At 45.4% G+C, this 21,564-nt stretch overlaps 1 protein-coding gene and 1 long non-coding RNA gene across 4 annotated transcripts in view; both read right to left on the reverse strand.

Annotated features, from left to right (window-relative positions):
- The window catches only part of Tbc1d8 (TBC1 domain family member 8), a 114,197-nt gene extending 105,491 nt beyond the window's left edge, over nt 1-8,706 (reverse strand). For 2 of the 3 annotated variants that reach the window (XM_047522049.1, XM_047522048.1), the window contains exon 1: nt 8,366-8,706. In XM_047522049.1, coding sequence (XP_047378005.1) covers nt 8,366-8,492 — 127 coding nt within the window. In that variant the 5' untranslated portion in view covers nt 8,493-8,706. Of the gene's footprint in view, nt 1-3,890; nt 4,024-8,365 lie in introns of all 3 variants that reach the window. The other variant, XM_047522051.1, reaches the window with a different exon arrangement.
- Nucleotides 8,707-8,784: 78 nt separating this feature from the next.
- LOC124962794 (uncharacterized) lies at nt 8,785-18,127 on the reverse strand. Its single transcript, XR_007104596.1, has 3 exons — nt 17,921-18,127; nt 13,587-13,667; nt 8,785-9,004 (listed from the first exon to the last, which is right to left on the reverse strand). It is a non-coding gene; the product is annotated as an uncharacterized LOC124962794 (long non-coding RNA).
- Nucleotides 18,128-21,564: the final 3,437 nt, after the last annotated feature.

Genomic DNA, 21,564 nt, shown 5'->3' on the forward strand with positions numbered 1-21,564 from the left:
ACACAAAGTTTCTCATTCCTATAAGTAATAAAGAGAAATATTATTCTAGTGGTTCTGAGATACTATTCTAATACCTACCAGATTGGGGGAAAAAATCTCAAACGTTTCTGATAATAAAACCAGGTACAAACAAGGATCTACAGCTGTGGAGATTTTTGGTACCCTGCTGCCGGAAATGTAATCTACACAATCAGTTTGGAAACCCATTTAGAACTGTCCTGAAAGGGCTGAAAATGCAGAACCTCTGGCCCAGTCTTGGGGCTGCTGGCAGATGCTCCAGTTCTCCCTCCCCCCAGGCACGTGGCGGAACGGCGAGTCTCTGAGGTAACACGGGGCGTGCGACTTGCTGTGGCCAGCGACGCTTCCGTGAGTAGACGGATGTGTTGCTTCAGGTGGAAGCATAACAGCCAGATTCACCAGGTCGCCTTCCCCGGCCCCAGGGATCTGGAAGCCCTGGCAGGCAGCCTATCCGCCATCTGTGGGTGCCCATCATGGGAAGAGGCCCTGCCAACCCTCGCTGTACTAGAGCAGGAAGGGAGGCCCTGTGTGGGGGCGTTGCCTGTCCTTCTTGATTGACACGCGCCTACTGAGGTCACTCACAGACACGCTCTCCAGAGACACTTTTACGTGTATGAATACTACACGTACGTTCACAGCAGCATCGTGTGTAAGAGCAAAACTAAGGCCCACTAGAACCCACGTACCCACTGACTGGACCACACGTGAAGAAAAGGAATGAGCGTGGCTATGTGTGTCACCATGGTTCCATGTCTGAGGGGGAGGACAACCAACCTAGAGGAAGTACGGGAAGCATGAAGCTCGAGTCCCCTCGCGCACAGCTTGGAGATCACACGAACTAAGCCCTGCACGAAGTCAGGACACCTCCGAGACTGAAAACACAAAGTAAGGCAGCCGTAATCCCAGCAGCTCGGGAGGCTGAGGCAGGAGGATCGAGAGTTCCAAGCCAGTCTCAGCAAAAGCGAGGCACTAAGCAGCTCAGTGAGACCCTGTCTCACAATAATAAACAAAACAGGTCTGCGGGTGTGACTCAGTGGCTGAGTGCCCCTTAGTTCAATCCCTGGTATTGCCCCCCAAAAAGCCCCAGGGGGTATAATTCAGGAGCTTGGTTCTCACAAGATGGGGGTGGGAAACATACTCAGAAAAACAGAAGGGGTCTCACAGGCATTGAGAGATTCTGTTTTGTTTTGTTTTTTGGTAACAGGTGGTGGGGATATCGCGTTCATTCTGTTATTTACACTTTACATTCATATCACATACTGTTACACACATGGAAGATTTCATATTAAAAACCAACCACAAAATGCAGTACCTTTCATAAGGGAATCTTATTAAGGAGTTGTATATTCTGTGGTTGACTCCCCTCATCCCTTTTTTTGAAGTAGAAAGAAGGAAGCAGAAAAAAATAATAATAAAATCCAGCTGGAAGAAGGACCCACCAAATGTTCAGGGACACAAAAGGCTCAGATTGGCAAAGCTGTTAACTGGCTGCTGATGTACGGGGGAAAGGACTCTGGCTCTATACGAAGGGTACCAGTGGGTATTTCTAACAGCTGGGCTGGATCAGCCAACAGACCACGGCTGGTCCTCCAGCACACAGCGCTGCGTGAGAAAGTGAAGACCAGCACTGTGTTCCATATTCCCGGGTCCGGCATAATTCCAAGTCCAGGATGAGGTCAGACGTCCCTCAACCGCACAGGCCCCGGCACTCAGTTCCACTTAGATACCTGTGTGTTCAACAAACGTGTATCAAGAACCATTATCCTTGTGCTGGGGGCACAGCAGAAAGGGACAAAGACCAGGGACCTCCCTCCTGAAGCTCACACTCTGGTTCTCTCTAATCAGAGAGCCACCAAAAGCTGCAATGAGACAAAGAGTGGCAGGTGCCATCAAACAAAGTGGCAAGTGGTGAGGCAGAGAGGATCAGGTGGCCAGGCTGCAGAGTCGGTGAAGACAGGTACGTTTCCAGGAAGTGGAGCCCGGTCGAGATCCAAGGGTAACAAGAGGAGCTGGGCACCAAGGCAGAGGGGACAGGTGGTGAAGTCCTGACAGAGAAAACTACCTGACACTGGAGGGCCCATACCTAAGGGCAGAAGGTGGAGGAGGAGCAGCTGGGACCCGGGCAGGTCAGCGCATGCGACTCCAAGGAGCATGACAGGAAGTTCAGGGCTGCTTTGTAACATAACTGAGGAGAGCTTTAAAAACCAGAGAAAGGGGATGGAGCTATAGCTCAGTGGCAGAATGCTTGCCTAGCATGCATGAAGCCCTGGGTTCAATCCCCAACATCACAAAAAACAAAGAACAATAAAAACCAGAGAAAGTCTGCTGGAAAACTGTCAGATTTACTACAGTCACCTTCAATGAATGCCACCAGCATGTGCAGTCACGATCAAAAAACCCTTGCCCCTTTGCTGCTAGGAAATAAATTCTTTAAAAGATACCACAAAGGGTTAGCTCAGGCTTTCCTCTCCTCCTAAGGAGTTCCAATTAGGCTGAAAGAACCAGCCTTGCTACCCATATAAAAGGTACACAATTTTACCTCTTATGATGTCCTGAAGTGACACAGAGTGTACCTCCTTTGATTATCTAATTACAGCTACGTGGCCTCTATTAGGCTCTCATTAACTGCGATTCTTGGAAACCTCAGAGTGTTTATTAAAGGTTTATCAGTCCTTAAAGATGTACCACTTACTTTACTCATTACATTCCTCAGTTTTACACATCTAAATTCAAACTACTTCCTTTATTTGTGATTTCTTCCTTATGGTACTTTGGGGAAACAGGACCAAAGCAAGTCAGACTTTAGAGCCAACATCTGAGACTTCCGCACAACGCCTCAGGCAGCTGTGCTGAGCCAAAGATTTGCACCACTGGTTGAAATAAAATGCACCAACAAATTCAGCTACCTGAGTTGGACGCCAGTCAACACCAGACTGGCTAAGAAAGCAACACCATGCTGGGCTCCATCAGGTTCCAGCCTTCCAACAGTCATTCTGAGCAGGCTTGGTGACCCCACATGTAGCCCCTAGTCTGAGGGACCCTGTACCAAAGGAAGATGATTCACACTAGGCACAGCATGAGGTATAGACTCAATGCACGAACAAACACCAAGGTGAAGTTCCCTATTGATGGGGTAAAGAAGCCCGTTAACCAAATCTTGCAAAATGCCCATTTGTTGGCCATTGGGCAATACTTACCCAACAAGCTTTTAAATATTTAATCTTTTAATCATACTTAAGAAATACAGCCAGGTGCAATGGTGCACGCATGTAATCCCAGTGGCTTGGGAGGCTGAGGCAGGAGGATCACAAGTTCAAAGACAGCCTCAGCAAAATTGAGGCCATAAGTAACTCAGTGAGACCCTGATTCTAAATAAAATACAAAAATACAAAATAGGGCTGGGAATGTGGCTCAGTGGTTGAGTGCTCCTGAGTTCAATCCCCAGTACCTTGATTCCCAGAAGCCCTTTGCTAAATGTTACTTTCTTCAAACCAACCAGATGCCAAGCACAAATTATGCTCTCAATGTATACTGCTTAATTCTAAACTTTAATTGGAACCCTCACGCACTCCTAGTAGAAAGAAAAACATGGTAAAGCTAGGGCCTGGGGCGGCGGCTCAGCAGCAGAGCACTTGCCAAGCATGTGTGAGGCACTGGGTTCAGCATGGCATATAAATAAAATAAAGGTCCATCAACAACTTTAAAAAATACTTAAAAGAAAAAAATGGTAAAGCCTGCAGTGGAACAGTTTCTGACCCTCCAGAGGAAATGCCAGCCTTTCTCCATCTTAAGGCTGAGTTCTAACCCAGGCGCCAAGAACTGGATAAACTCGGCCGGGCCTCTCAGTCTGGATTTGTAACCGACAGACTCACCTTGACTCAAAGCCAGCATTATCCACTATTTTCCACTACACCATCTTCCACCCCGACCCTCATTGTTTAGGGACTCGTTCAGGCCATCACCGGTTCAGATGCAATGATGAGAAGAGGGGTTGAAGCAAGCTTTCTGCAAACAGCAAGTTTATTCATGTTATAACTTCACCATGGCCAGTCTCTGCAAGATGACACAGGCAGACACATAATCGGACACTGCAAAATAAAATCCTTCAGAGGGTCGAATGTGGGCAATGATACTGGGTCTTCTTTTTTTTAATTTAAAAAAATGTTTAGTTGTAGATGGACACAATACCTGTATTTTATTTATTTATGTGGTGCTAAGGATCGAACCCAGGGCCTCACGCATGCGGGGCAAATGCTTTAGCACTGACCACAACCCCAACCCAATATCGGGTGTTTAGGGTTCCGCTGATCCCATCTTGAAGGGTTTCAGAGAGCCCTGGGAGGGGCAGCGGTGGCCTGTGCTCTCTCTGTTCACTGCCTCCCACTGTCCACTGCCTCCCACACACTAACTTCTCCCTCTTTGTTCTCCCAGAGCAGACCGAACTTTTGTAAGAAATATTCCCACGGCTGGAGGCCGTATCCAAGTGAACACTGTATAACTTTACTTCCTTCCCAGTGTGGCAAAACTGCCTGTGTCGCAGAACTCTGGAAACACCCCCTAACACTGAACACACCGTGTTGTTAGCCTGAGGGTGGGGGGCAGCCTCATACTGCCCAGAGCCCAGGAGTTCATTTCCAGCCAGGTCTCCTTCCTGCTCTCCCTGACACCCACCCCGCAAAAGTAAGGAATTAAAAAGGGGATCTCCCAAGAACAGAAGGAAGAGCAGTAAAGTAGAAACAGAGGACCAAGCATGAGGAGCGGGAGGGAAAGGGGAAGACTTGGAAATAACGGGGACCAAATCACGCTATGTGCATGTATGAATATATCAAAATGCATTTGTTGATATAGAACTACAACGTACCAACTAAAAACAAATCTAAAAAATTAGAAAACCAATAGAGGGAGGGGGTCAGAGGGAGGAAGAAGGGTAGGGAAGAGGATAGTACTGGGGAGTGAAATGGAAGAAACGATGTTCTGTGCATCTAACAATATGTCAGAATGAACCCCACTCTTAGGTATGACCCAATGCACCAATAATGACAAATCAAAAGGAAAAGAACTAGGCTCCAGGAGATGGTAAGGTCAGCCTGCCTGTGCGGGGCCACCTGAGAAGTCAGCGCCACAGTGCCACGATGCTCTCCCCTCAAAAGCAGGAGCTACAAGAAAAGAGAAAAACAAGCAGATGGAGGAGGACCCTGTGTCCCAGCACTCCAGCTCCCCTGTGGTCAACTGCAGGTAAACAGGAAGCAGAGGAGAGATGGGCATCCTCCTGTTCCATTCCATCAGCTCAGCTTCAGCTGGAAAAGCGGGGCCTCTACGCCCATCCAACTTGCAAGAAAAAAGTGGGATCCATCCTTTATAAATGCATTCACCCACCTATTCATCCAAGTGTTGGCTGAAAGGGGAAATCCTGGGGAGTGACACTGACCAAATGCTACTGGGACATCGTGTGCATGTAGGAATATGTAACAACTAATTCCACTATTATGTATAATTATAATGCACCCATAAAAATCAGGTTCAACCTGGGAGCAAATACACACACACACACTCACACACACACAAGAAAAGAGCCATAAAAAATGTTTACCCAACGTACGTTATATGCTAGGCCTCATCATAAGTAACATACACGCCTGCATAAATAGGTAATTAAGTAAGGAAAAACTATGAAGAAAACACATCAGTATACTATACATATTAGAAACTTGAAAAGTTATGGAGAAAAAATAAAACAGGGAGGTGCACAGTGAGTGTGTGTGTGTGTGTGTGTGTGTGTGTAAGTAGGATAGCAAATGATAATCCTCAATGAAATAAAAACATATTTCTGAAGTTTGGCAATTCATATCACATTAGCTTCCAGACCTTATGTTTAAACTTCTACCTGACAACAAATTTAGCATTTCAGTAAAAGGGACACTTTTTGATTACCATACCCTCACATTTTATTTCCAACCCTTCTTCACCCCCTCTACTTGCTCTCCTCCAAAGAAGAGTAACCCAGCATGGAGGCACACGCCCACGTGCCCACCTACCCAGAAGGCTGAGGCAGGAGGATCACAAGTTCCCAGAGCCTGTCAACTCAGGGAGACTATGTTGCAGAAGATAAAAAGGGATGACAATGTAATTCAGTGGTGGAGTGCTTGCCTCGCTTGCTGGAGACCCTACATTCAACCCCTAGCCACGAAAAAATAAAATAAAATAGAATGCTTTTTACTTCAGTACCCGTTATTTTCATAGACTAAATCCAAATTTTAAACCCTTAAACTGCCAAAAGTCTGTCGCACTGGATTTCTACCTTTTCCTAAAACCACCGACACAGAGCTGGCCTGTGTCCAATCAGTCTTGACTTTACAAAATCCTTATGTGGCGCCAAGAAGACTAGCACCATGGTGATACGGTAGGTCTGGGCTGCTCAACTGGCACACCCATGCCACTCGCTTCCGGGCTAAATGCCCAAAGGTCAATATCAGGCTACACAGGAGATGTCACCCTTGCACAATCAATAGGAGGTTCTGGGTCTCTAAGAAATAAAGCAAAGTTTCTTCTTGTGGGCTTTCCTCCTTTTTTAATTTCTTTAATTTTTTGTTGCCTTTAAGAATGATCTGCAAATTCACAGCAAGTTCAAACCAAAGCTCAGGTATTACAACACGAGATCTGCTTGGTTAGAGAATGCAAGAGCAAGGGGTCCTTATCATTCAGCATTCATCACACGGAGACTCTGGAAACCAGAGTCAGAAGCACGACCAGGCACCGTTCAGGCAGCTTTGCCTCCATGTCTAGGGCCTGCTGGATGGGGTGATCTGGAGGCTACAGGCCCTATTGACCTGCCCTCATAGATCTTTCCCAAAGCAGCACACACAATCTCAGCATTTGTAGGACAAATCATCCTAGGCTTCCCACTTCACAAACCTCCAAGCCCTGTACTCAGGGTTGAGTCAAGGATGAGTATCCTTGACTATAATGGAGACCATATGTAAACCAGGTACCCTACTCAATGCACCATAAATTAAGATACACTATCATCAATGAATGGGGCACAAACCCCTCTCCTCTTCACCTCTGCTGGGCCCTGCAAGGCTCCACCAAGCTCCACTTCCCAAGAGTCAGGGTACTAATCACCACTCTGCAGCTCAGAGGCCCTCACAGGCCCCTATGGATTCCTGCCTTCTGTGCTAACTCCTCCCCCGAAAGCCACCTGCTGTCTCTGCTTCTCACCAGGACCCTTCCACCTCCAATCCTCCTGCCAACTCCTACCCACTCTTGGGGTCTCCATCAAGCCTCCCTCCTCTAACAAAACCAGCTGCCAGCTTTCTCTGAGGTTAAGTTACAGCACAGTAACTCCCCTTGAACTTGGTTCTGTCATATTGGTCCATTTCCCCTACTGGACATGATTGGATAGCCTTCCCCAGACTGGTTCAAGAATCACCAACAGTTAACGTGGGCACCCAACCTGGTCTTCTGACTTTTATGACCTTGCTGTTAGGAGGACTGTGACAGAAGGTCACTGTTGTTCAGATTTCAAAATTGGAAAATTTCACATAGATCCCCTAAGTACAACCACAGTTTCCTTCATTGATCTGTTTAAACAGGCGTTCTAGCTAATGCAAGCTGGCCTCAATTTCCAAAAGCTTTGGATCATAACTTTTAGAAAAAAAAAAAAAAATGCCTCGTTTTTCGTCAACTTCACAAGCCTGAGGTATCTTTGGTTTTGGTTTCTGTTGTTTTGTGTTCCCTATCATTCCCCAGAAGACAGTGAAGGGGGAAAACCCCTGGCTCATTTTTGCTACTAAGATCAAATGCTTGGGAATCACACTGCCTCAGTTTCCCCTAGGCAAATGGACACAGTCCCAGGCCCACACTGCAGACCTCCTAAGCTGCGCCTCACCATGGGCTGGCCAAGAGTCTCCAGCCGCGACACCACCTGGAGTCTCAGGCACGACCAGATGGCCAAGTCCAGGCCTGCCCGGGCGACCCGCTGTCACCTGGCACCCAGCACAGAGGTCCACTGTCCTCCCAGGGGGTGTCCCCCCACTTCCCCACCTCCCGCGCGCCCCCGGCTCAAGCTCCAGTCGGCGTTTCTTCTCCAATCCCGAACCGAGTCAGGCCTTCAGGTGCTCACCCGGCCAGGTGGCAAAGACACCTGCCTCACCCGGGAAAACGCCCGCTCAACCTCGATAGGAGGTTGCAAGAGAAATGTAGAAGAAAGGAAAACAAACCCGAGGAGGGCCATCCTGGCCCGGTGTCTCCCAGAAAATCGCCACCTGCGACTCAGCCCCGGGGGGGGAGCCGCAGGCGCGGCGGGGAGCGAGGCCCCGGGCCCGGTCCACCCCCGCGAGACCCTTACCGGTGAGGCGACCGCCCCCCTCGCCGTGCCCGCGGCGCCGCTGTAGGATGAAGTAGCAGCTGCTCTTCTGGGTCACCCAGAGCTTCAGGGCGTTCTTCAGCAGCACCTCCTCGGGCTTGAGCCACATCGCGGCGATCCGGCCGCGCTGGAGGGCTCCCGCTTCACATCGCCGCGGCCACCGGCCGCACCCGGCCCAGCGCGCTCGGGAGGAGGCGGTGGCGGCGGCTGCGCGCGGGGACAGCAGACCAGCCGGTGCGCAGCGCTCGCAGTTCTGGGAGCGCAGCCGGAGCAGCTCGCCCCGCGCACCCCGCGCGCCCCGCGCACCCCGCGCAGCCGGCGCGCCGCCCCGCCCCCGTCCCGCCCAGCCCCGCGCCGGCCCCGCCCCCGGTCGCCCCCGCCCCGCCGGCTCCCGCGGCGCCTCCCGGGTTTCCGCGTCCCAGCCGCCCGACTCACAGTTCCGGAGTGGAGAGAGGAAGTCCGATCCCGCTGCCAGGTCCCCTCCCTCCAGTCCCCGCCGAGATCGCGGGGAGCGCCTGGGCAGCGGCGCGGCTCCAACCTCTTGGCGGCGGCTCCTGGGAAAGAGCTCAGGGTGGCGGGAGCCGCCCCCACACGCCTCATTCCAAGAGGTGGAGGAAGGACCTGGGGAAGAGACGTCTTACTCTCCAAGCTGCGGGTTGCCCAGCCCAGAACCCTTTATCTCGGGAAGGACAGAATGCACCAATGCAAGCCACTAAAGCAAGTGTTTGGGTTTTAAATAACATTTTGGAGATCTCCCACAAATAGCATGAAAAATAAAAACAATTATGTTCGGATTTTTTAACATAGCACACTTTTTAAAAGATTTTTTTTTCCATTCACACATCATACCTGCCCATAGTTTGGGGGCAATGAATGACATTCCACTACATGTATATGATGGGTAACGATCCTATCAGGACAACTGGCATATCCATCACCTTAAACATCATTTCTTTGAAGGCACATTTGGGAAGCTCTCACGAGTGATCTGACTGAGCTGCAAGAAAGGCAGAGGTGTTGGGGGAACCTGAAACGTGTCAGACCAAGCTCAACACCAGACATCCTAAGGTGTGGATAATAGGGGTCCCATACTCAGAAATGGTCAAGTTTGTTCTGAGAGAAAGTGGGAGGCTGGAAAATGTGGAGTGATAATAGTGAAAAGCTGCAGGGCATGTGGAGGTAGGTTTAAAACTGAGTATTGGGCTGGGGAGATGGCTCAGTTGGCGGAGTGCTCGCCTCGCAAGCACAAGGCCCGGGGTTCAATCCCCAGCACCGCATTAAAAAATAAAAACATAAAAAAACTGAGTATTTCCAAGATTAACATATAAAAATCAATAGCTTTCCTACCAATAGTTTCCCCCCCCCAAAAAAAAAACTTGAGAATAATCTAACCAAGGAGGCGAAAGACCTCTACAATGAAAATTATAGAACACTAAAGAAAGAAATTGATGAAGATCTCAGAAGATGGAAAGACCTCTCCCATGTTTGTGGATAGACAGAATTTATATTGTTAAAATGGTCCTATTACCAATTAGACCAGAACCACTGCAATTGCTAGAAGAAATCACAGAGTCAATACCCAACACATTGGCTCAGGCACTGAGTGCCTTAATAAGACTCCTAAAACTCAAAAAATAAGACCAAGAATCAATAAGTGGGACAACCTCAAATTATAAAGCTTCTGCACAGCAAAGGAACCAAGAGCAGGAAGAGATAGCCCACAGAATGGGAGACAATCTTTGCCATCTACTCTTCTGACAGGAAATTAATATGCAAAAATACATAGAGAACTAAAAAAAAAAAAAAAAAGCAAATAACCCAATTAATAAATGAGGAAAAGATCTAAATAGACATTTTTCAAAAGAAGAAATATAAAGGGGCAACAAATAAATGAAAATATGTTCAACATCCCCAGCAATCAGGGAAATGCAAATCAAAACTACACTGAGACCCCACCTCACTCCAGTCAGAATAGAAAACATCAAGAATATGAATAATAATGAGTGCTGGCAAGGAGGTGAGTGGGAAAGGCACATTCATACAGTGTTGCTGAGACTGCAAATTTGTACGACCCCTTTGGAAGACACTATGGAGAATCCTCAAAAGACTGGGAATGGAACCACCATATGACCCAGCTATGCCACTTCTTGGTATTTATCCAAAAGAACTAAAATTAGTATTCTAAAGTGATATGTCAATATTTATAGCAGCACACACAACAGCCAAGTCATGGAACCAGCCCAGGTGCCCATCAACAAACGAATGGATAATGAAAATGTGGTATATATACACAATGGAGTTTTACTCCGCCATGAAGAAGAATGAAATTTTGTCAGTTGCTGGTAAGTGGATGGGACTGGAGAACTTGTTAAGTGAAATGAACCGAATGTTTATTCTCATATGCAGAAGTTAGCGAGAAATGAGGAAATTTAAAAAGGGGGGGATCCCATGACAATGGAAGGAGAACAGTGGGGCAGAGGAGGGGGATGAAGGGGAATGGAGGAGGGATTGGAAGGGTGGAACTGCAGAATGAAATTGACCAAATCATGCTATAGGCACACAGGACCATATCACAGCAAATGTCACTTTAATGTATAACTAATGCAGCAATTAAAAAACAATAAATAAATGGAAGGAAGATCAGTAGCATAGAGGAAGGGGGTAGGGAGGGAAAGGGACAGTACTGGGGATTGAAATGAAGCAAAATTATGTTATCTGCATCTATGAATATGTCACAACCCCACTATTATGCATAATTATAATGTACTAATAAAAACATTTAATTGATAACATTTAAAACTGATAATAAAAATAAATAATAATAAAAACATTTAAAATGAGTCTTTCCTCAAGGTTATTTTAGAAAAAGACACATAATAACTGGCCTTGAACAAGCTGGGTGTGGGGGGAATCCTCAGGGAAGCAGTTAAATCTAACACCCTAGCCAAAGAGGCAAAGAAAAAGTCCATCAAAATATCCCTGCAACTCAGTTTTAATAAAGGAATCCCTGACACTGTGACTGCTAATTAGGACAGAACTTAAAAGTGCTAGTGAAATCCTTACAGGACACCTGAGATCAAATGGAGCCCTTCACAAAAACCTAGGAACCTGTTTGTAGAAGATCCAAGATGATCAGCTCAGAAACCCTGATCAATCAAGAGGGGTGTCTCATGACCGTAATCCCAGTGATTTGGGAGGCTGATGCAGGAGGATCACAAGTTCAAACACAGCCTTAGCAATTTAGCAAGGCCCCCAGCAACTTAGCAAGACCCTGTCTCAAAATCAAAAAAATAAAATGGGTTAAAATGGGCCGGGGATGTGGCTCAGTGTTTGAGCATACCTGATTCAATCCCTGATACCAAAAAGGAAAAAAAGAAAAAGATACCCTGAGCAGATTCAGTAGAGAACCCTGTGGAAAGGAAATCATCAAGACCACTCACCTAGGCAGCAGGGAAGCCAGCGGTCAAGGACTAACCAGCCACAGACAAATGTCCTCTCGGGGAAAAACTGAGGAAGTCAGCTATAATCAGGAGCTTGGGGTACACCAGGGTATACAGAGTAGGGAGGGATGACAAGAAAATATTCCTTCCAGAAATATTCACTGGCACCTTCCACTTTCCAATGTCTTTCTAGGCCCTGAAGTTGCAGAAATAAATGGGAGATGGGCCTGCCTTAAAAAACAGGTAGGAAAACAGATGCAGAAAAGGGTAGTGGAAGTCAAAAGCCATGTCTACAGGGAGCAGTGAGAACCCACAGTGTGACTGGCCAGTTCCTGGGGAAGGGGACTCAGAAAGCTCCATCGCTAGATGAGAACTTGAAAAATGAATATGGATTTGCCAAGAGATCAAGTAGAAGAGTATATGTCTGATAAACATATCAACACAAATGGCATTGTGGTTTAGGGCAGCCTGTGTAGGCTGACAGCCCTAGATCAAATCCCAAACTTGCTGCTACTTAGCTGTGTGACCTGGACCTTGGGCAGATAGAAATCTCACTGAACCATAGAACTGCAATTATCCCAGTATCTCCCTGACATAACTATGTGGGGTAGTCTATCCTTAAGCACTTGGAATATATAGCGCTGTGCTTTGACTATAGCCCAAAGTTCATGTGTCAGGAACCTAATCCCCAATGTAACAGTTTGGCAGGTGGGACCCTTAAGAGGTAATTAGGTCACCTCTTATTAGGAATGGATTGAATTAATGGATGAATGGATTACTGTCATTATCTCAGGAGTGGGTTAGTTATCACAAGAGAAGCTTTATTATAAAAGCAAATTTGTCCCTGTCTCCAGCTCTCCCTCTCTTGCCCTTCTGCTCTGCCCCAGGGGATGACACAGCATGAAAGCCCTCACCAGATGCTGGTGCCATGCCCTTGGATGTCCCCACCTCCAATACTATGAGCCCAAATAAATTTCTCTTCTTTATAAATTACCCAGTCTGTTGTTTTCTGTTATACTAGCACAAAACAGCCAAGACATACTGTAAGCACTCATGAGCATCAGCTCCTATTACTGAATGTGCTCCTGACACAATCCACACACATTCACCCATATTTTAAATATTATTAAGCTTTTACCTGTCAAATATTCAATAGGAAAGAAGCATGAAAAGACAGGAATTTGAAAAGTAGCTGGGAGGAGATGGTAAGGGCAGCATGGGGTAGTACAGCCTGACTCCTCTCTTCCCACCCCCCAGGCTCCTGCCCATGTCTCCCATTACTCAAGTCTGACAGAGGCTCATGGGAGGTCAGGATGCTCCAGGATGCAGTTTTCAGAGGTCAGCCTTCCAGCACAGAGCAAGGTGGAGAGTGTTGCAGAGGGTAGCTGGAGCAGGGGATGGAGAGCATCTGGCACAGGTGCTGACAACTTCCTGTTGTCACTCCTTTGTGAGGGCTCACCACCCCTTGGTGGTATAATTGCGTTTTGTCCCCCAAAATCTATGTGTGGAAGTCCTCAACCCCCAGTTCCTCAGAATGTGACCTAATGGAGATACAGTCATTACAGACATAATTAGTTGAAAATGAGGTTATTAGGGTGGGTTTTAATTCCATATGACATGGGTCCTTATAAGAAGGGGACATTTGAACAGCCAGACCTACAGGGAGAATACCACATGCAGATTGGAGATATGGCCAAGAGGTGCCAGAAGCTAAGAGAAAGGCCTGGAGCAGTTCTTGCCTAGCACCCTCACAAGGAACCAACCTGGATCTCAGACGTCCAGCCTGTTCCAATGCTGCTTCTGTGTTGAAACCTCCCGGTTTGTGGGACATTGATAGGGCTGTCCTAGCAAAAGAAGACAGATGCTTCCTGAATCCTGCTCACAGCTGTTCAGCAGCACATCACTTCCAACATTCAGAGAAAGATTCTGTTTGCTGCCCAGCGCTGGCTGATACCAAGAGGGACCACAGTTCCTCAATGTGGCGTTCTGGCTGGGTTTTCACGTGTCTGTGCGCGTGTAGGGAACAGAAGGAATGCTAGTAGCCCATGCCATTTCACAGCAGCAGGAGGACCCTGTTAGCACTGATGGCAGGAGGAGCGGTGGACGGAGGACAAGGCCTTGGGGTCCCTGCTGCTGTTCAGCATGATCTCTGTGGCAACAGTAAACATCACATAAGATTGTGGCGTTAGATGGCTGTTCCCGTGTGCCGTGGAAGAGGTACAGAAAAACAAGTGAACATGAATATTAATTCCCATCTCAAGGTCTCCACATGGTGAAATTCAAAGAATCCATTTTCTATATAACCCTGGGACAGACAAAGTCTTCCTCAGATCATAATTGTGCAGGTGACAGAACTGTTGCAAAGGTGACGGCCTCAACCTCAGCAAGTTCCTTTGCTAAGACGGGGACCCTAATTGAGAAGGAGTAGGACCCTAGACTTGTGAAGAGACCATTGGTCAGATGCAGACAAAGCTGGACTGCCAAATCCCAAGCTTCCCTTGCCTACAAAGTAGCTTCTCCTGACCGCAGGAGGAAATTTGCCTTCGCTTACAGGAAAACCTTGGGCAACTTCACCAGGGACTTTGCGTGAATCCCTGGTTCTCCAGACTTTCCCCCAATGCACCTCATGGACTCCAAGATCACCATAAGAGTAAACTCCCAACAGAACCCAGCAGCAGGATTGAAGGATAGCCAGGACATGGGGAAGTAGAAATAGATCATATCCTGGGCCAATTGGACCATGCCCATGTATGTGTATTGGGAAGCAGCTGAGGATCAGGTAGGGGATTGAATTCTAGAGTGTTCGACCAAGAGGGGTGAAAAGTGAGATTGGATTCAGTGATACTTATAAATATGCATGCACTCACCTGGGACACATGAATTAATGTATTACATATCGGGGTGGTGAAAATATTTTGGAAAATATGGTTTGAATAATCTGTGAATACACTGAAAATCACTGAACTCCTATTTAAAAGATAACTTGTAAAAAACAGATGGTAATGGAAAATATTATTGTCCAAAGCAATGCAAATCATCTTTGGTCCATATAGATACCCCTGATATGATTAGAATATTAATATTCTTAAATTACTATAGTTTTATATATAAAATTTATGTATAATATAAAACAAAGTTACATAAATGAAAGGATTATTATAATAAATTTATTCTAATATCCATTTTTATGCCTGTGTATCTGTTCTTCATATTCTCCTTTGAATTCATCTTAGCATCTTATCAAAGAAGGAGTTGAAAAACATCTCTGGCCCATGTTCATTTTGTATTTAATGACAGCCACACTTTCAACTTTTTGAAAATCATACCTAAGCAGTAAAAATGGGCACAGGGTTGGCAGAATGCTGAAATTATCACTGCTGTTGAAAGATGGAAAAACGGAGAGAGAAGTCTAAAGGAAGGGACCTTCAAAGATACTTTTCCCCTTCTACCCTGGACACAAATGCTCCACTGAACTTATACCCTGAAGCAAGAAAAGATGCTAGTCCCTTAACCTGAAGATCTTGGTGAGGCACATCTGGAGAAGCAGGCATGGTTAGGACACATCTGACCCTGTGGCAATTTGAGAACAATCACAGGGGCAAGGGACACAGCATGCTGATGAGCAATCAGAGATGAAAGCACACCACTATTCAAAACTTCACAACCATGGCACATGCTTGCAATCACATCTATTCAGGAGGCTGAAGCTGGAGGATTGTATATTCAAGGCCAGCCTCAGCAACTCAGTGAGTCCCTATCTCAAAATAAAAAATAAAATGGGTTGGGGAATATAGCCCAGTGATAAAGTGCTTATTTAACACGTACAAGGCCCTGGGTTCAATCCTCAGCACCACAAAGGAAAACAAAACAAAACAAGAACTTCATAACCACCACAGGTTTCTGGGACCATGAACTGAACTGCAGAGGACTGACTGAAATGATCATGGATTGGTGAGAAACCTCAAAAATCTCTTTGCAGAGGAGCTCAAAGCCTCCAAACACAAAGTAATGATAAAGAGATGGAAACGTGCTGGGCATGGTGGCTCATGCCTGTGATCACAGCGACTCAGGAAGTTCAGGCAGGAGGATCACAAGTTTAAGGCTATCCTCAGCAACATAGTGAGATCCCGTCTCAAAAGAAAGAATAAAAAGGACTGGGGATGTGGCTCAGTGGTTAAGTGTCTCTGGGTTCAATCCCTGTACTGAAAAAAAAAAAAAAAAAAAAGATGGAAGCATTCGTTACCTCGATTTGATCCATATATACCTACTGTATACCTGTATTAAAATATCATAGCCCATAAATATGTACAATTATTACTTGTTGATTAAAATTGACTTAAAATGTTCAAGGAGATTTGAGCATTACATACTGTATACATGCATCAAATTATAATATTCTACCCTACACATTTGTACAATGAAAATAAGTTTTCAAATAAATAAGAAAAAATACTAATTACAACAATGAAAAAAAAAACAACCTTCTTCTCACAGAAAGGAGGAAGAGCACCCTACAATGCTATCTGTGTGATCTTGCTTATACTCAAGGGTGGAACTGGGCTGGGACCCCTCTCCTAGACCCATACCCCTGGCTCAGGTCCCCGCCATCAGCTTGGCCTGCCCACGTCAGTCCCCTCTGCACATCATCTCCTGCCCCTTGCCCTTCTTCACATCGACAAAGCAGGAAAAACAAAAAGGAGCTAGAAATGAATGAGAAAAACTGAGTATTCTGAGAATGGTAGACCCAAGGCAAGAAGGAAATTATAAGAAATTTCCAGTTTCTGTTCCTAAGTAAAGCTCTTCAGTTCTTACTAAAACTGCCTCTTGTCTTATCTGCAGACTTTCATTCATTTTGAATTGGTTAATAAATGAAGTTGTTTTCCGTTTCACATTGATTTAACTTCTTTTTTTTTTTTTTTCCTTTTCTTTTTGAGACAGGGCCTAAGTTGTTGAGGCTGGCTTTGAACTTGGAATCCTCCTTCCTCAGTTTCCCAAGATGCTGGGATTACAGGTGTGCACCACTGCACCCAGCTTGATTTAACATTTTTTAACTTTACAACAATATATGCTTTAGAAAAAGATTGATTTTCTTTAGAAAACAACTTTCAAGTTCTCCAGTTGGCTTGACTTTTGCTCACATTTCCAGCTTTATTACTTGTCCAAATCCTCACTTTGTATTTCCCCTCATGTCCTAAGTGCTCTGAAGGGAAGCCCAGGCCCCAGGGTCTGGGTTCTATTCCTGTCCCTGTCTCTACAGTCATGTGCCCCAGGGGAAGGCACTTTACCACGAAGTCACCCCCTGTATTCACACATTCTGCCACAGTGCCTCCCATCCCATGGGCACCAAATCAGTCACAAGCAGCCCAGGAGTAGGCTGACAAGTTTTTCAGGATTAGTGAAGCCAAGAAACATTCACTGAGTGCATTGAACAGGCTGGCACTGTGAGACATTTCTAGGACTGAGAAAAGAATCAATCCTGGTTCCTGGCATCCCATGTTACTAGGGGAATATTCCCCAAAGGCAGAAGAACTATGCACCAAGCACAGTGCTTGTTGTATTTTCAAGACATCTCATTTATTTTTCATGATTAACTTAGAAGGAAAGTAAAATTGGTCCCATTTTATAAATGAGAAAATTCAGGTGCCTTAGAAATATTAACTTGCCAATAACTCACATGGGGCAGCAGAACAGCAACTGCTCCTGAGCTTTTCTGAGTCCCAAACCATACTCTTTTCCATGGACACATGCTTTCAGTTGATTTCAGTCTATTCATGGAAACAGACTGGCATCACAGCTCCTTCTCTTAGCATTACTTCCAATAAAGCTGAGGGTCACCACCACCACCACCACCACCAGCAACATCGTCAGGAGTCAAACAACATGGACTTCAAAAAGGTTGATCTGAATTTAAAATTCTGCCTCCCTGGTCCCCACTTGTACAACCACAAGCAAGTCTCTGAACCTCCAATCATTTCAGTTTCCTCACTGATATGTGTGTCTCACTGAGACATAGGAGGCTTTCAGAGGTAACCTAGGCCCCACATGTGCTAGTGACTTGTCCTGCGTACATCTAGTACACAGTAGCTGTTATACTCACCTCTGGGTAATTCCAGTGCTAAACCTGGTCATGCCTGTGACATGTCTCCCTCCGGCTGGCAATTCTGAAATAACTCTGGGATCATGAGGACTGAAGGACTTGTCCTGGCATCCTCCCAAGCACAGGAAGAGAGAAGCACCCAGGAAAGGAGGACGGTGAGTCATAAATGATGACCTACTGTGGTTTGGATGTGAGGTGTCCATCAAAAGCTCCTGTCTTAATGCAGAAGGTGACAAGATTAGGTTATGAGCGCTGTCACCCAATGGGTCCATCCTAGTTTGAATGGACTGACTGGATGATAGCTTGATAACTGTAGGGAGGGGGAGCTTGGCTGGGAGATGTGGGTCATGGCGGGAGGACCCTGAAAGGCTTCATCTTTCCTGCATCCCCTTCTCCACCTGTCTGCCTCCCGGCTATTCTCTCTCTCTCTCTCTCTCTCTCTCTCTCTTTCTCTCTCTCTCTCTCTCCCACCCTCTGCTTCCTGGCCACCATGAACAGAGCTCGACTCCTCCATCACACCTTTCTGCCATGTTCTACTTCATCTTAAGTCCAGAGCATTGGAGTCAGCCCACCATGGACTGAAACTCTGAAGCCATGAGCCAAAGTAATCTTTACCTCCTCTAATTAGTTCTGGCCAGATAGTTTGATCCCAGCAATGCAAAGCTGACTATCACACCTGTCCACACTGAACCACTGTTGCAAATAGACCTTAGCCCATTTGACCACCACTGATTTGACATAGATGAAGACGGTAGGTCTCCCCTCCCCATCTCCTCAAACTCCATGGAGAGAGATCATTTGTTCAAATGGAAACATCGCAGACGGTTTTTTACACATTCAAGCTTGTATTAAACATTTATTGGGAAGAAAGCCCAGATGGGGTCCTACATTCAACTCCTGAGGGCTCAGGGCTCAGACCATACCTTGCATTAAATGTTATCTCAAATCAAAAACATAATTACATCCTAGAAGTAAACTGACCAGGCAATCAGAATCCTGAGCAGGAAACTCGACTACCACCACTGAAGTCAGGCCTTAGATGCCATCCAGATAGCAAGAGGCAAAAGCTTTTTATCAGTTTTAGCCAGCCCACCTTCTTGAAAACAATGAATTTCACCAATAGAATCACTTCTCTAGGGCTTGGGTGGTGGCTCAGTAGTAGAACCCTCGCCTAACATGCACAAGGCCTTGGGTTTGATCACCAGCATCACACACACACACACACACACACACACACACAATTTGTGCTTCAAATATCCATTAGTCTTACTAACAAAATTTTTTATAGTTGACTGGAAAGAAAGGCAGTTGGAGAATAGGTGATTTTATATGCACTAGCCAGCCCTAGAGTGTGTATTCATGATTAGGATTACAGAATCTGGCACTGTCTCTATGTTTAAAATCAACTATCAGACACATATATCACCTTATATCCTGCAGTAAAGAATTTTAAGGCAAATTACAGCCAACACAGCAAGCGCTCTCTTCCTTATATAAGGCACTGGGATCCTCTGTGTCTGTGGTTTAGTTAATTCAGTCACTGAAAGTACCACCACCAGGGCTGGATATAGCAGGTGTGTCCCCTGGAATCCTCTTTTGTAGAGATGTTGTTCTGATCCTCTATGACCTGAGGCAATTTACCTGACCTCTGTTTGCATTTTCTTATCTCTGGACTTACATAAAAAGGTTAATGATTTACAAGTATCCAACAAAAGTACAGCTGGTATCCAACTCCTCAGAAATCCCCCTCCCAAGCACACACCTATAATTCTAGTGACTTGGAAGGTTGAACCAGGAGGATCACTAGTTCAAGGCCATCCTCGGCAACTTAGCAAGAGGCCCTCAAAACTACAAAACAAAAGGTTGGGAGGTTGGGAATGTAGTTGTGGTAGAGTACCCTTTGGATCAATTCCAAGTATTGCAAAAAGAGAGGAAAAACAACAACAATAACAACAACAACAGAAAGAAATTTTCTTCCCTGAGCCTGTTCAGCTCCACATGGACCAGGCTCTCCTCCCTGAAGAAACAAGCACCAGGAGAAGGGAGGGGAGAGCAAATCTTGTGTTTTCTTCTTAGCAATTTTTGAATCTAAAAAAAAATTAGAGTCTGAGAAATTATCCACAATGATTGTGAGTTTGTTACAGGTGCCAGGGAGAATTAGTTAGGAAATGTACCAGTGAGCCATGTCCTATTCCAATGCCTCTCCTGTATTATAACCAATTTGTTTGATTTCTAACAAGGCAGAGAACCTAAACTAACAACCCCTACAAAACAGGTGACCCTCTCATTTACACCACGATAGTACGGAGCCAAAGGAAAAAGCTTGAAATGTTCACACATTAGCTCTGAAAGTTTACTGATCTACAATTCACACAAAAATCTGCATTTCATTTCATCTTATTCCTTTATATTTTGCAGTGCTGGGGATGGAACCCAGAGTCTCATGCATGCTAGACCAGCATCCTACCATGGAGCTACACCTGAGCCTAGCATTCCATTTTAATAGTAATAGAAAGTGAAGAATTCTGATCCCTTAGAAGGATCTGCATAAATTGGAATCCTTCCAAAGTACGAGTTACAGTATTCTTTCAGAATTTGACCTAGAAATGTTTTCTTTGAGTATTCAGCCACCACTGGGTAAATGGGAATGGGACTTCCTCCTGTCCCGCGTGATGTCTGATCTTATTCAACAACATGTATTGTGTTCTTCCCTCTTTCACCTTTTCACAGCTACTGGCCTTAGTATACTTTTCCTTCTAGGTTTCATTTTGAACACGTGTTATCACCTATTTAATGTGCCCCCTTGTTGCACCCCTCCGTGCAAAACATTCATGTTGCAATTACATTGTTACATATGTGGTTTATGCATGTAGCACACTGCTTCATGGGAACCAAGCTCAAATGTTTAATTCTCTTCATATCAGAGGAAATACTGTAAAATAAAAACAGGAAAAATGTCTGTGAGCCTCTAGAACTCTAGCATTCCATACGATAGTCACTAGCTATGTATTCAATTTAATAAGATTCATGCCTGCATGACAACATTTAGGTCAACGATAACACAAATATAATGATGGTCCCATAAGAGTATAATCCAGCTGAAAAACTCCTATGACCTGATAACATCACAGCCATCATAAAGCAGTAACACAATGCATTACCTGCATGTTTATGGGGATGCTGGTACAAACATACCTACTGTGCTGCTGTTGTCTAAAAGTACAGTACCTACCATTATGTACAGGACAGAATACTTGATAATGCCCAGAAACAACTATGCTACCTGTTTATGTGTTTTTATTGTTATTTCAGAGCATATACCTAATTATTTTAGAAAGTTTCCCAATCAGTTATGGAGGCTTACCATGTTCTCCCCACAGCAATCTCATGCATCTGTGCTTACTATGCAGCTTGGTTGGTTGCTGGTTGACTGTGTCAAAAGACCTTAGTGATCATAACCTATCCCATCTAGATTTGGGGAAATACACCCTACAATATTTATTCAACAATGAAATTGCTGAAGACACATTTCCCAGATCACATCCCTGTCATGAATAAATCCATGACTATAATTGAAATATTGTTAGTTCAATTTTACCTCCACATTAGCCACAGTTCAGATACACCATAGCCACAGGTGGAGG

The sequence above is a fragment of the Sciurus carolinensis genome, chromosome 13 (genome assembly GCF_902686445.1).
Source record: "Sciurus carolinensis chromosome 13, mSciCar1.2, whole genome shotgun sequence".
In the NCBI taxonomy this organism is placed as follows: Eukaryota; Metazoa; Chordata; class Mammalia; order Rodentia; family Sciuridae; genus Sciurus; species Sciurus carolinensis.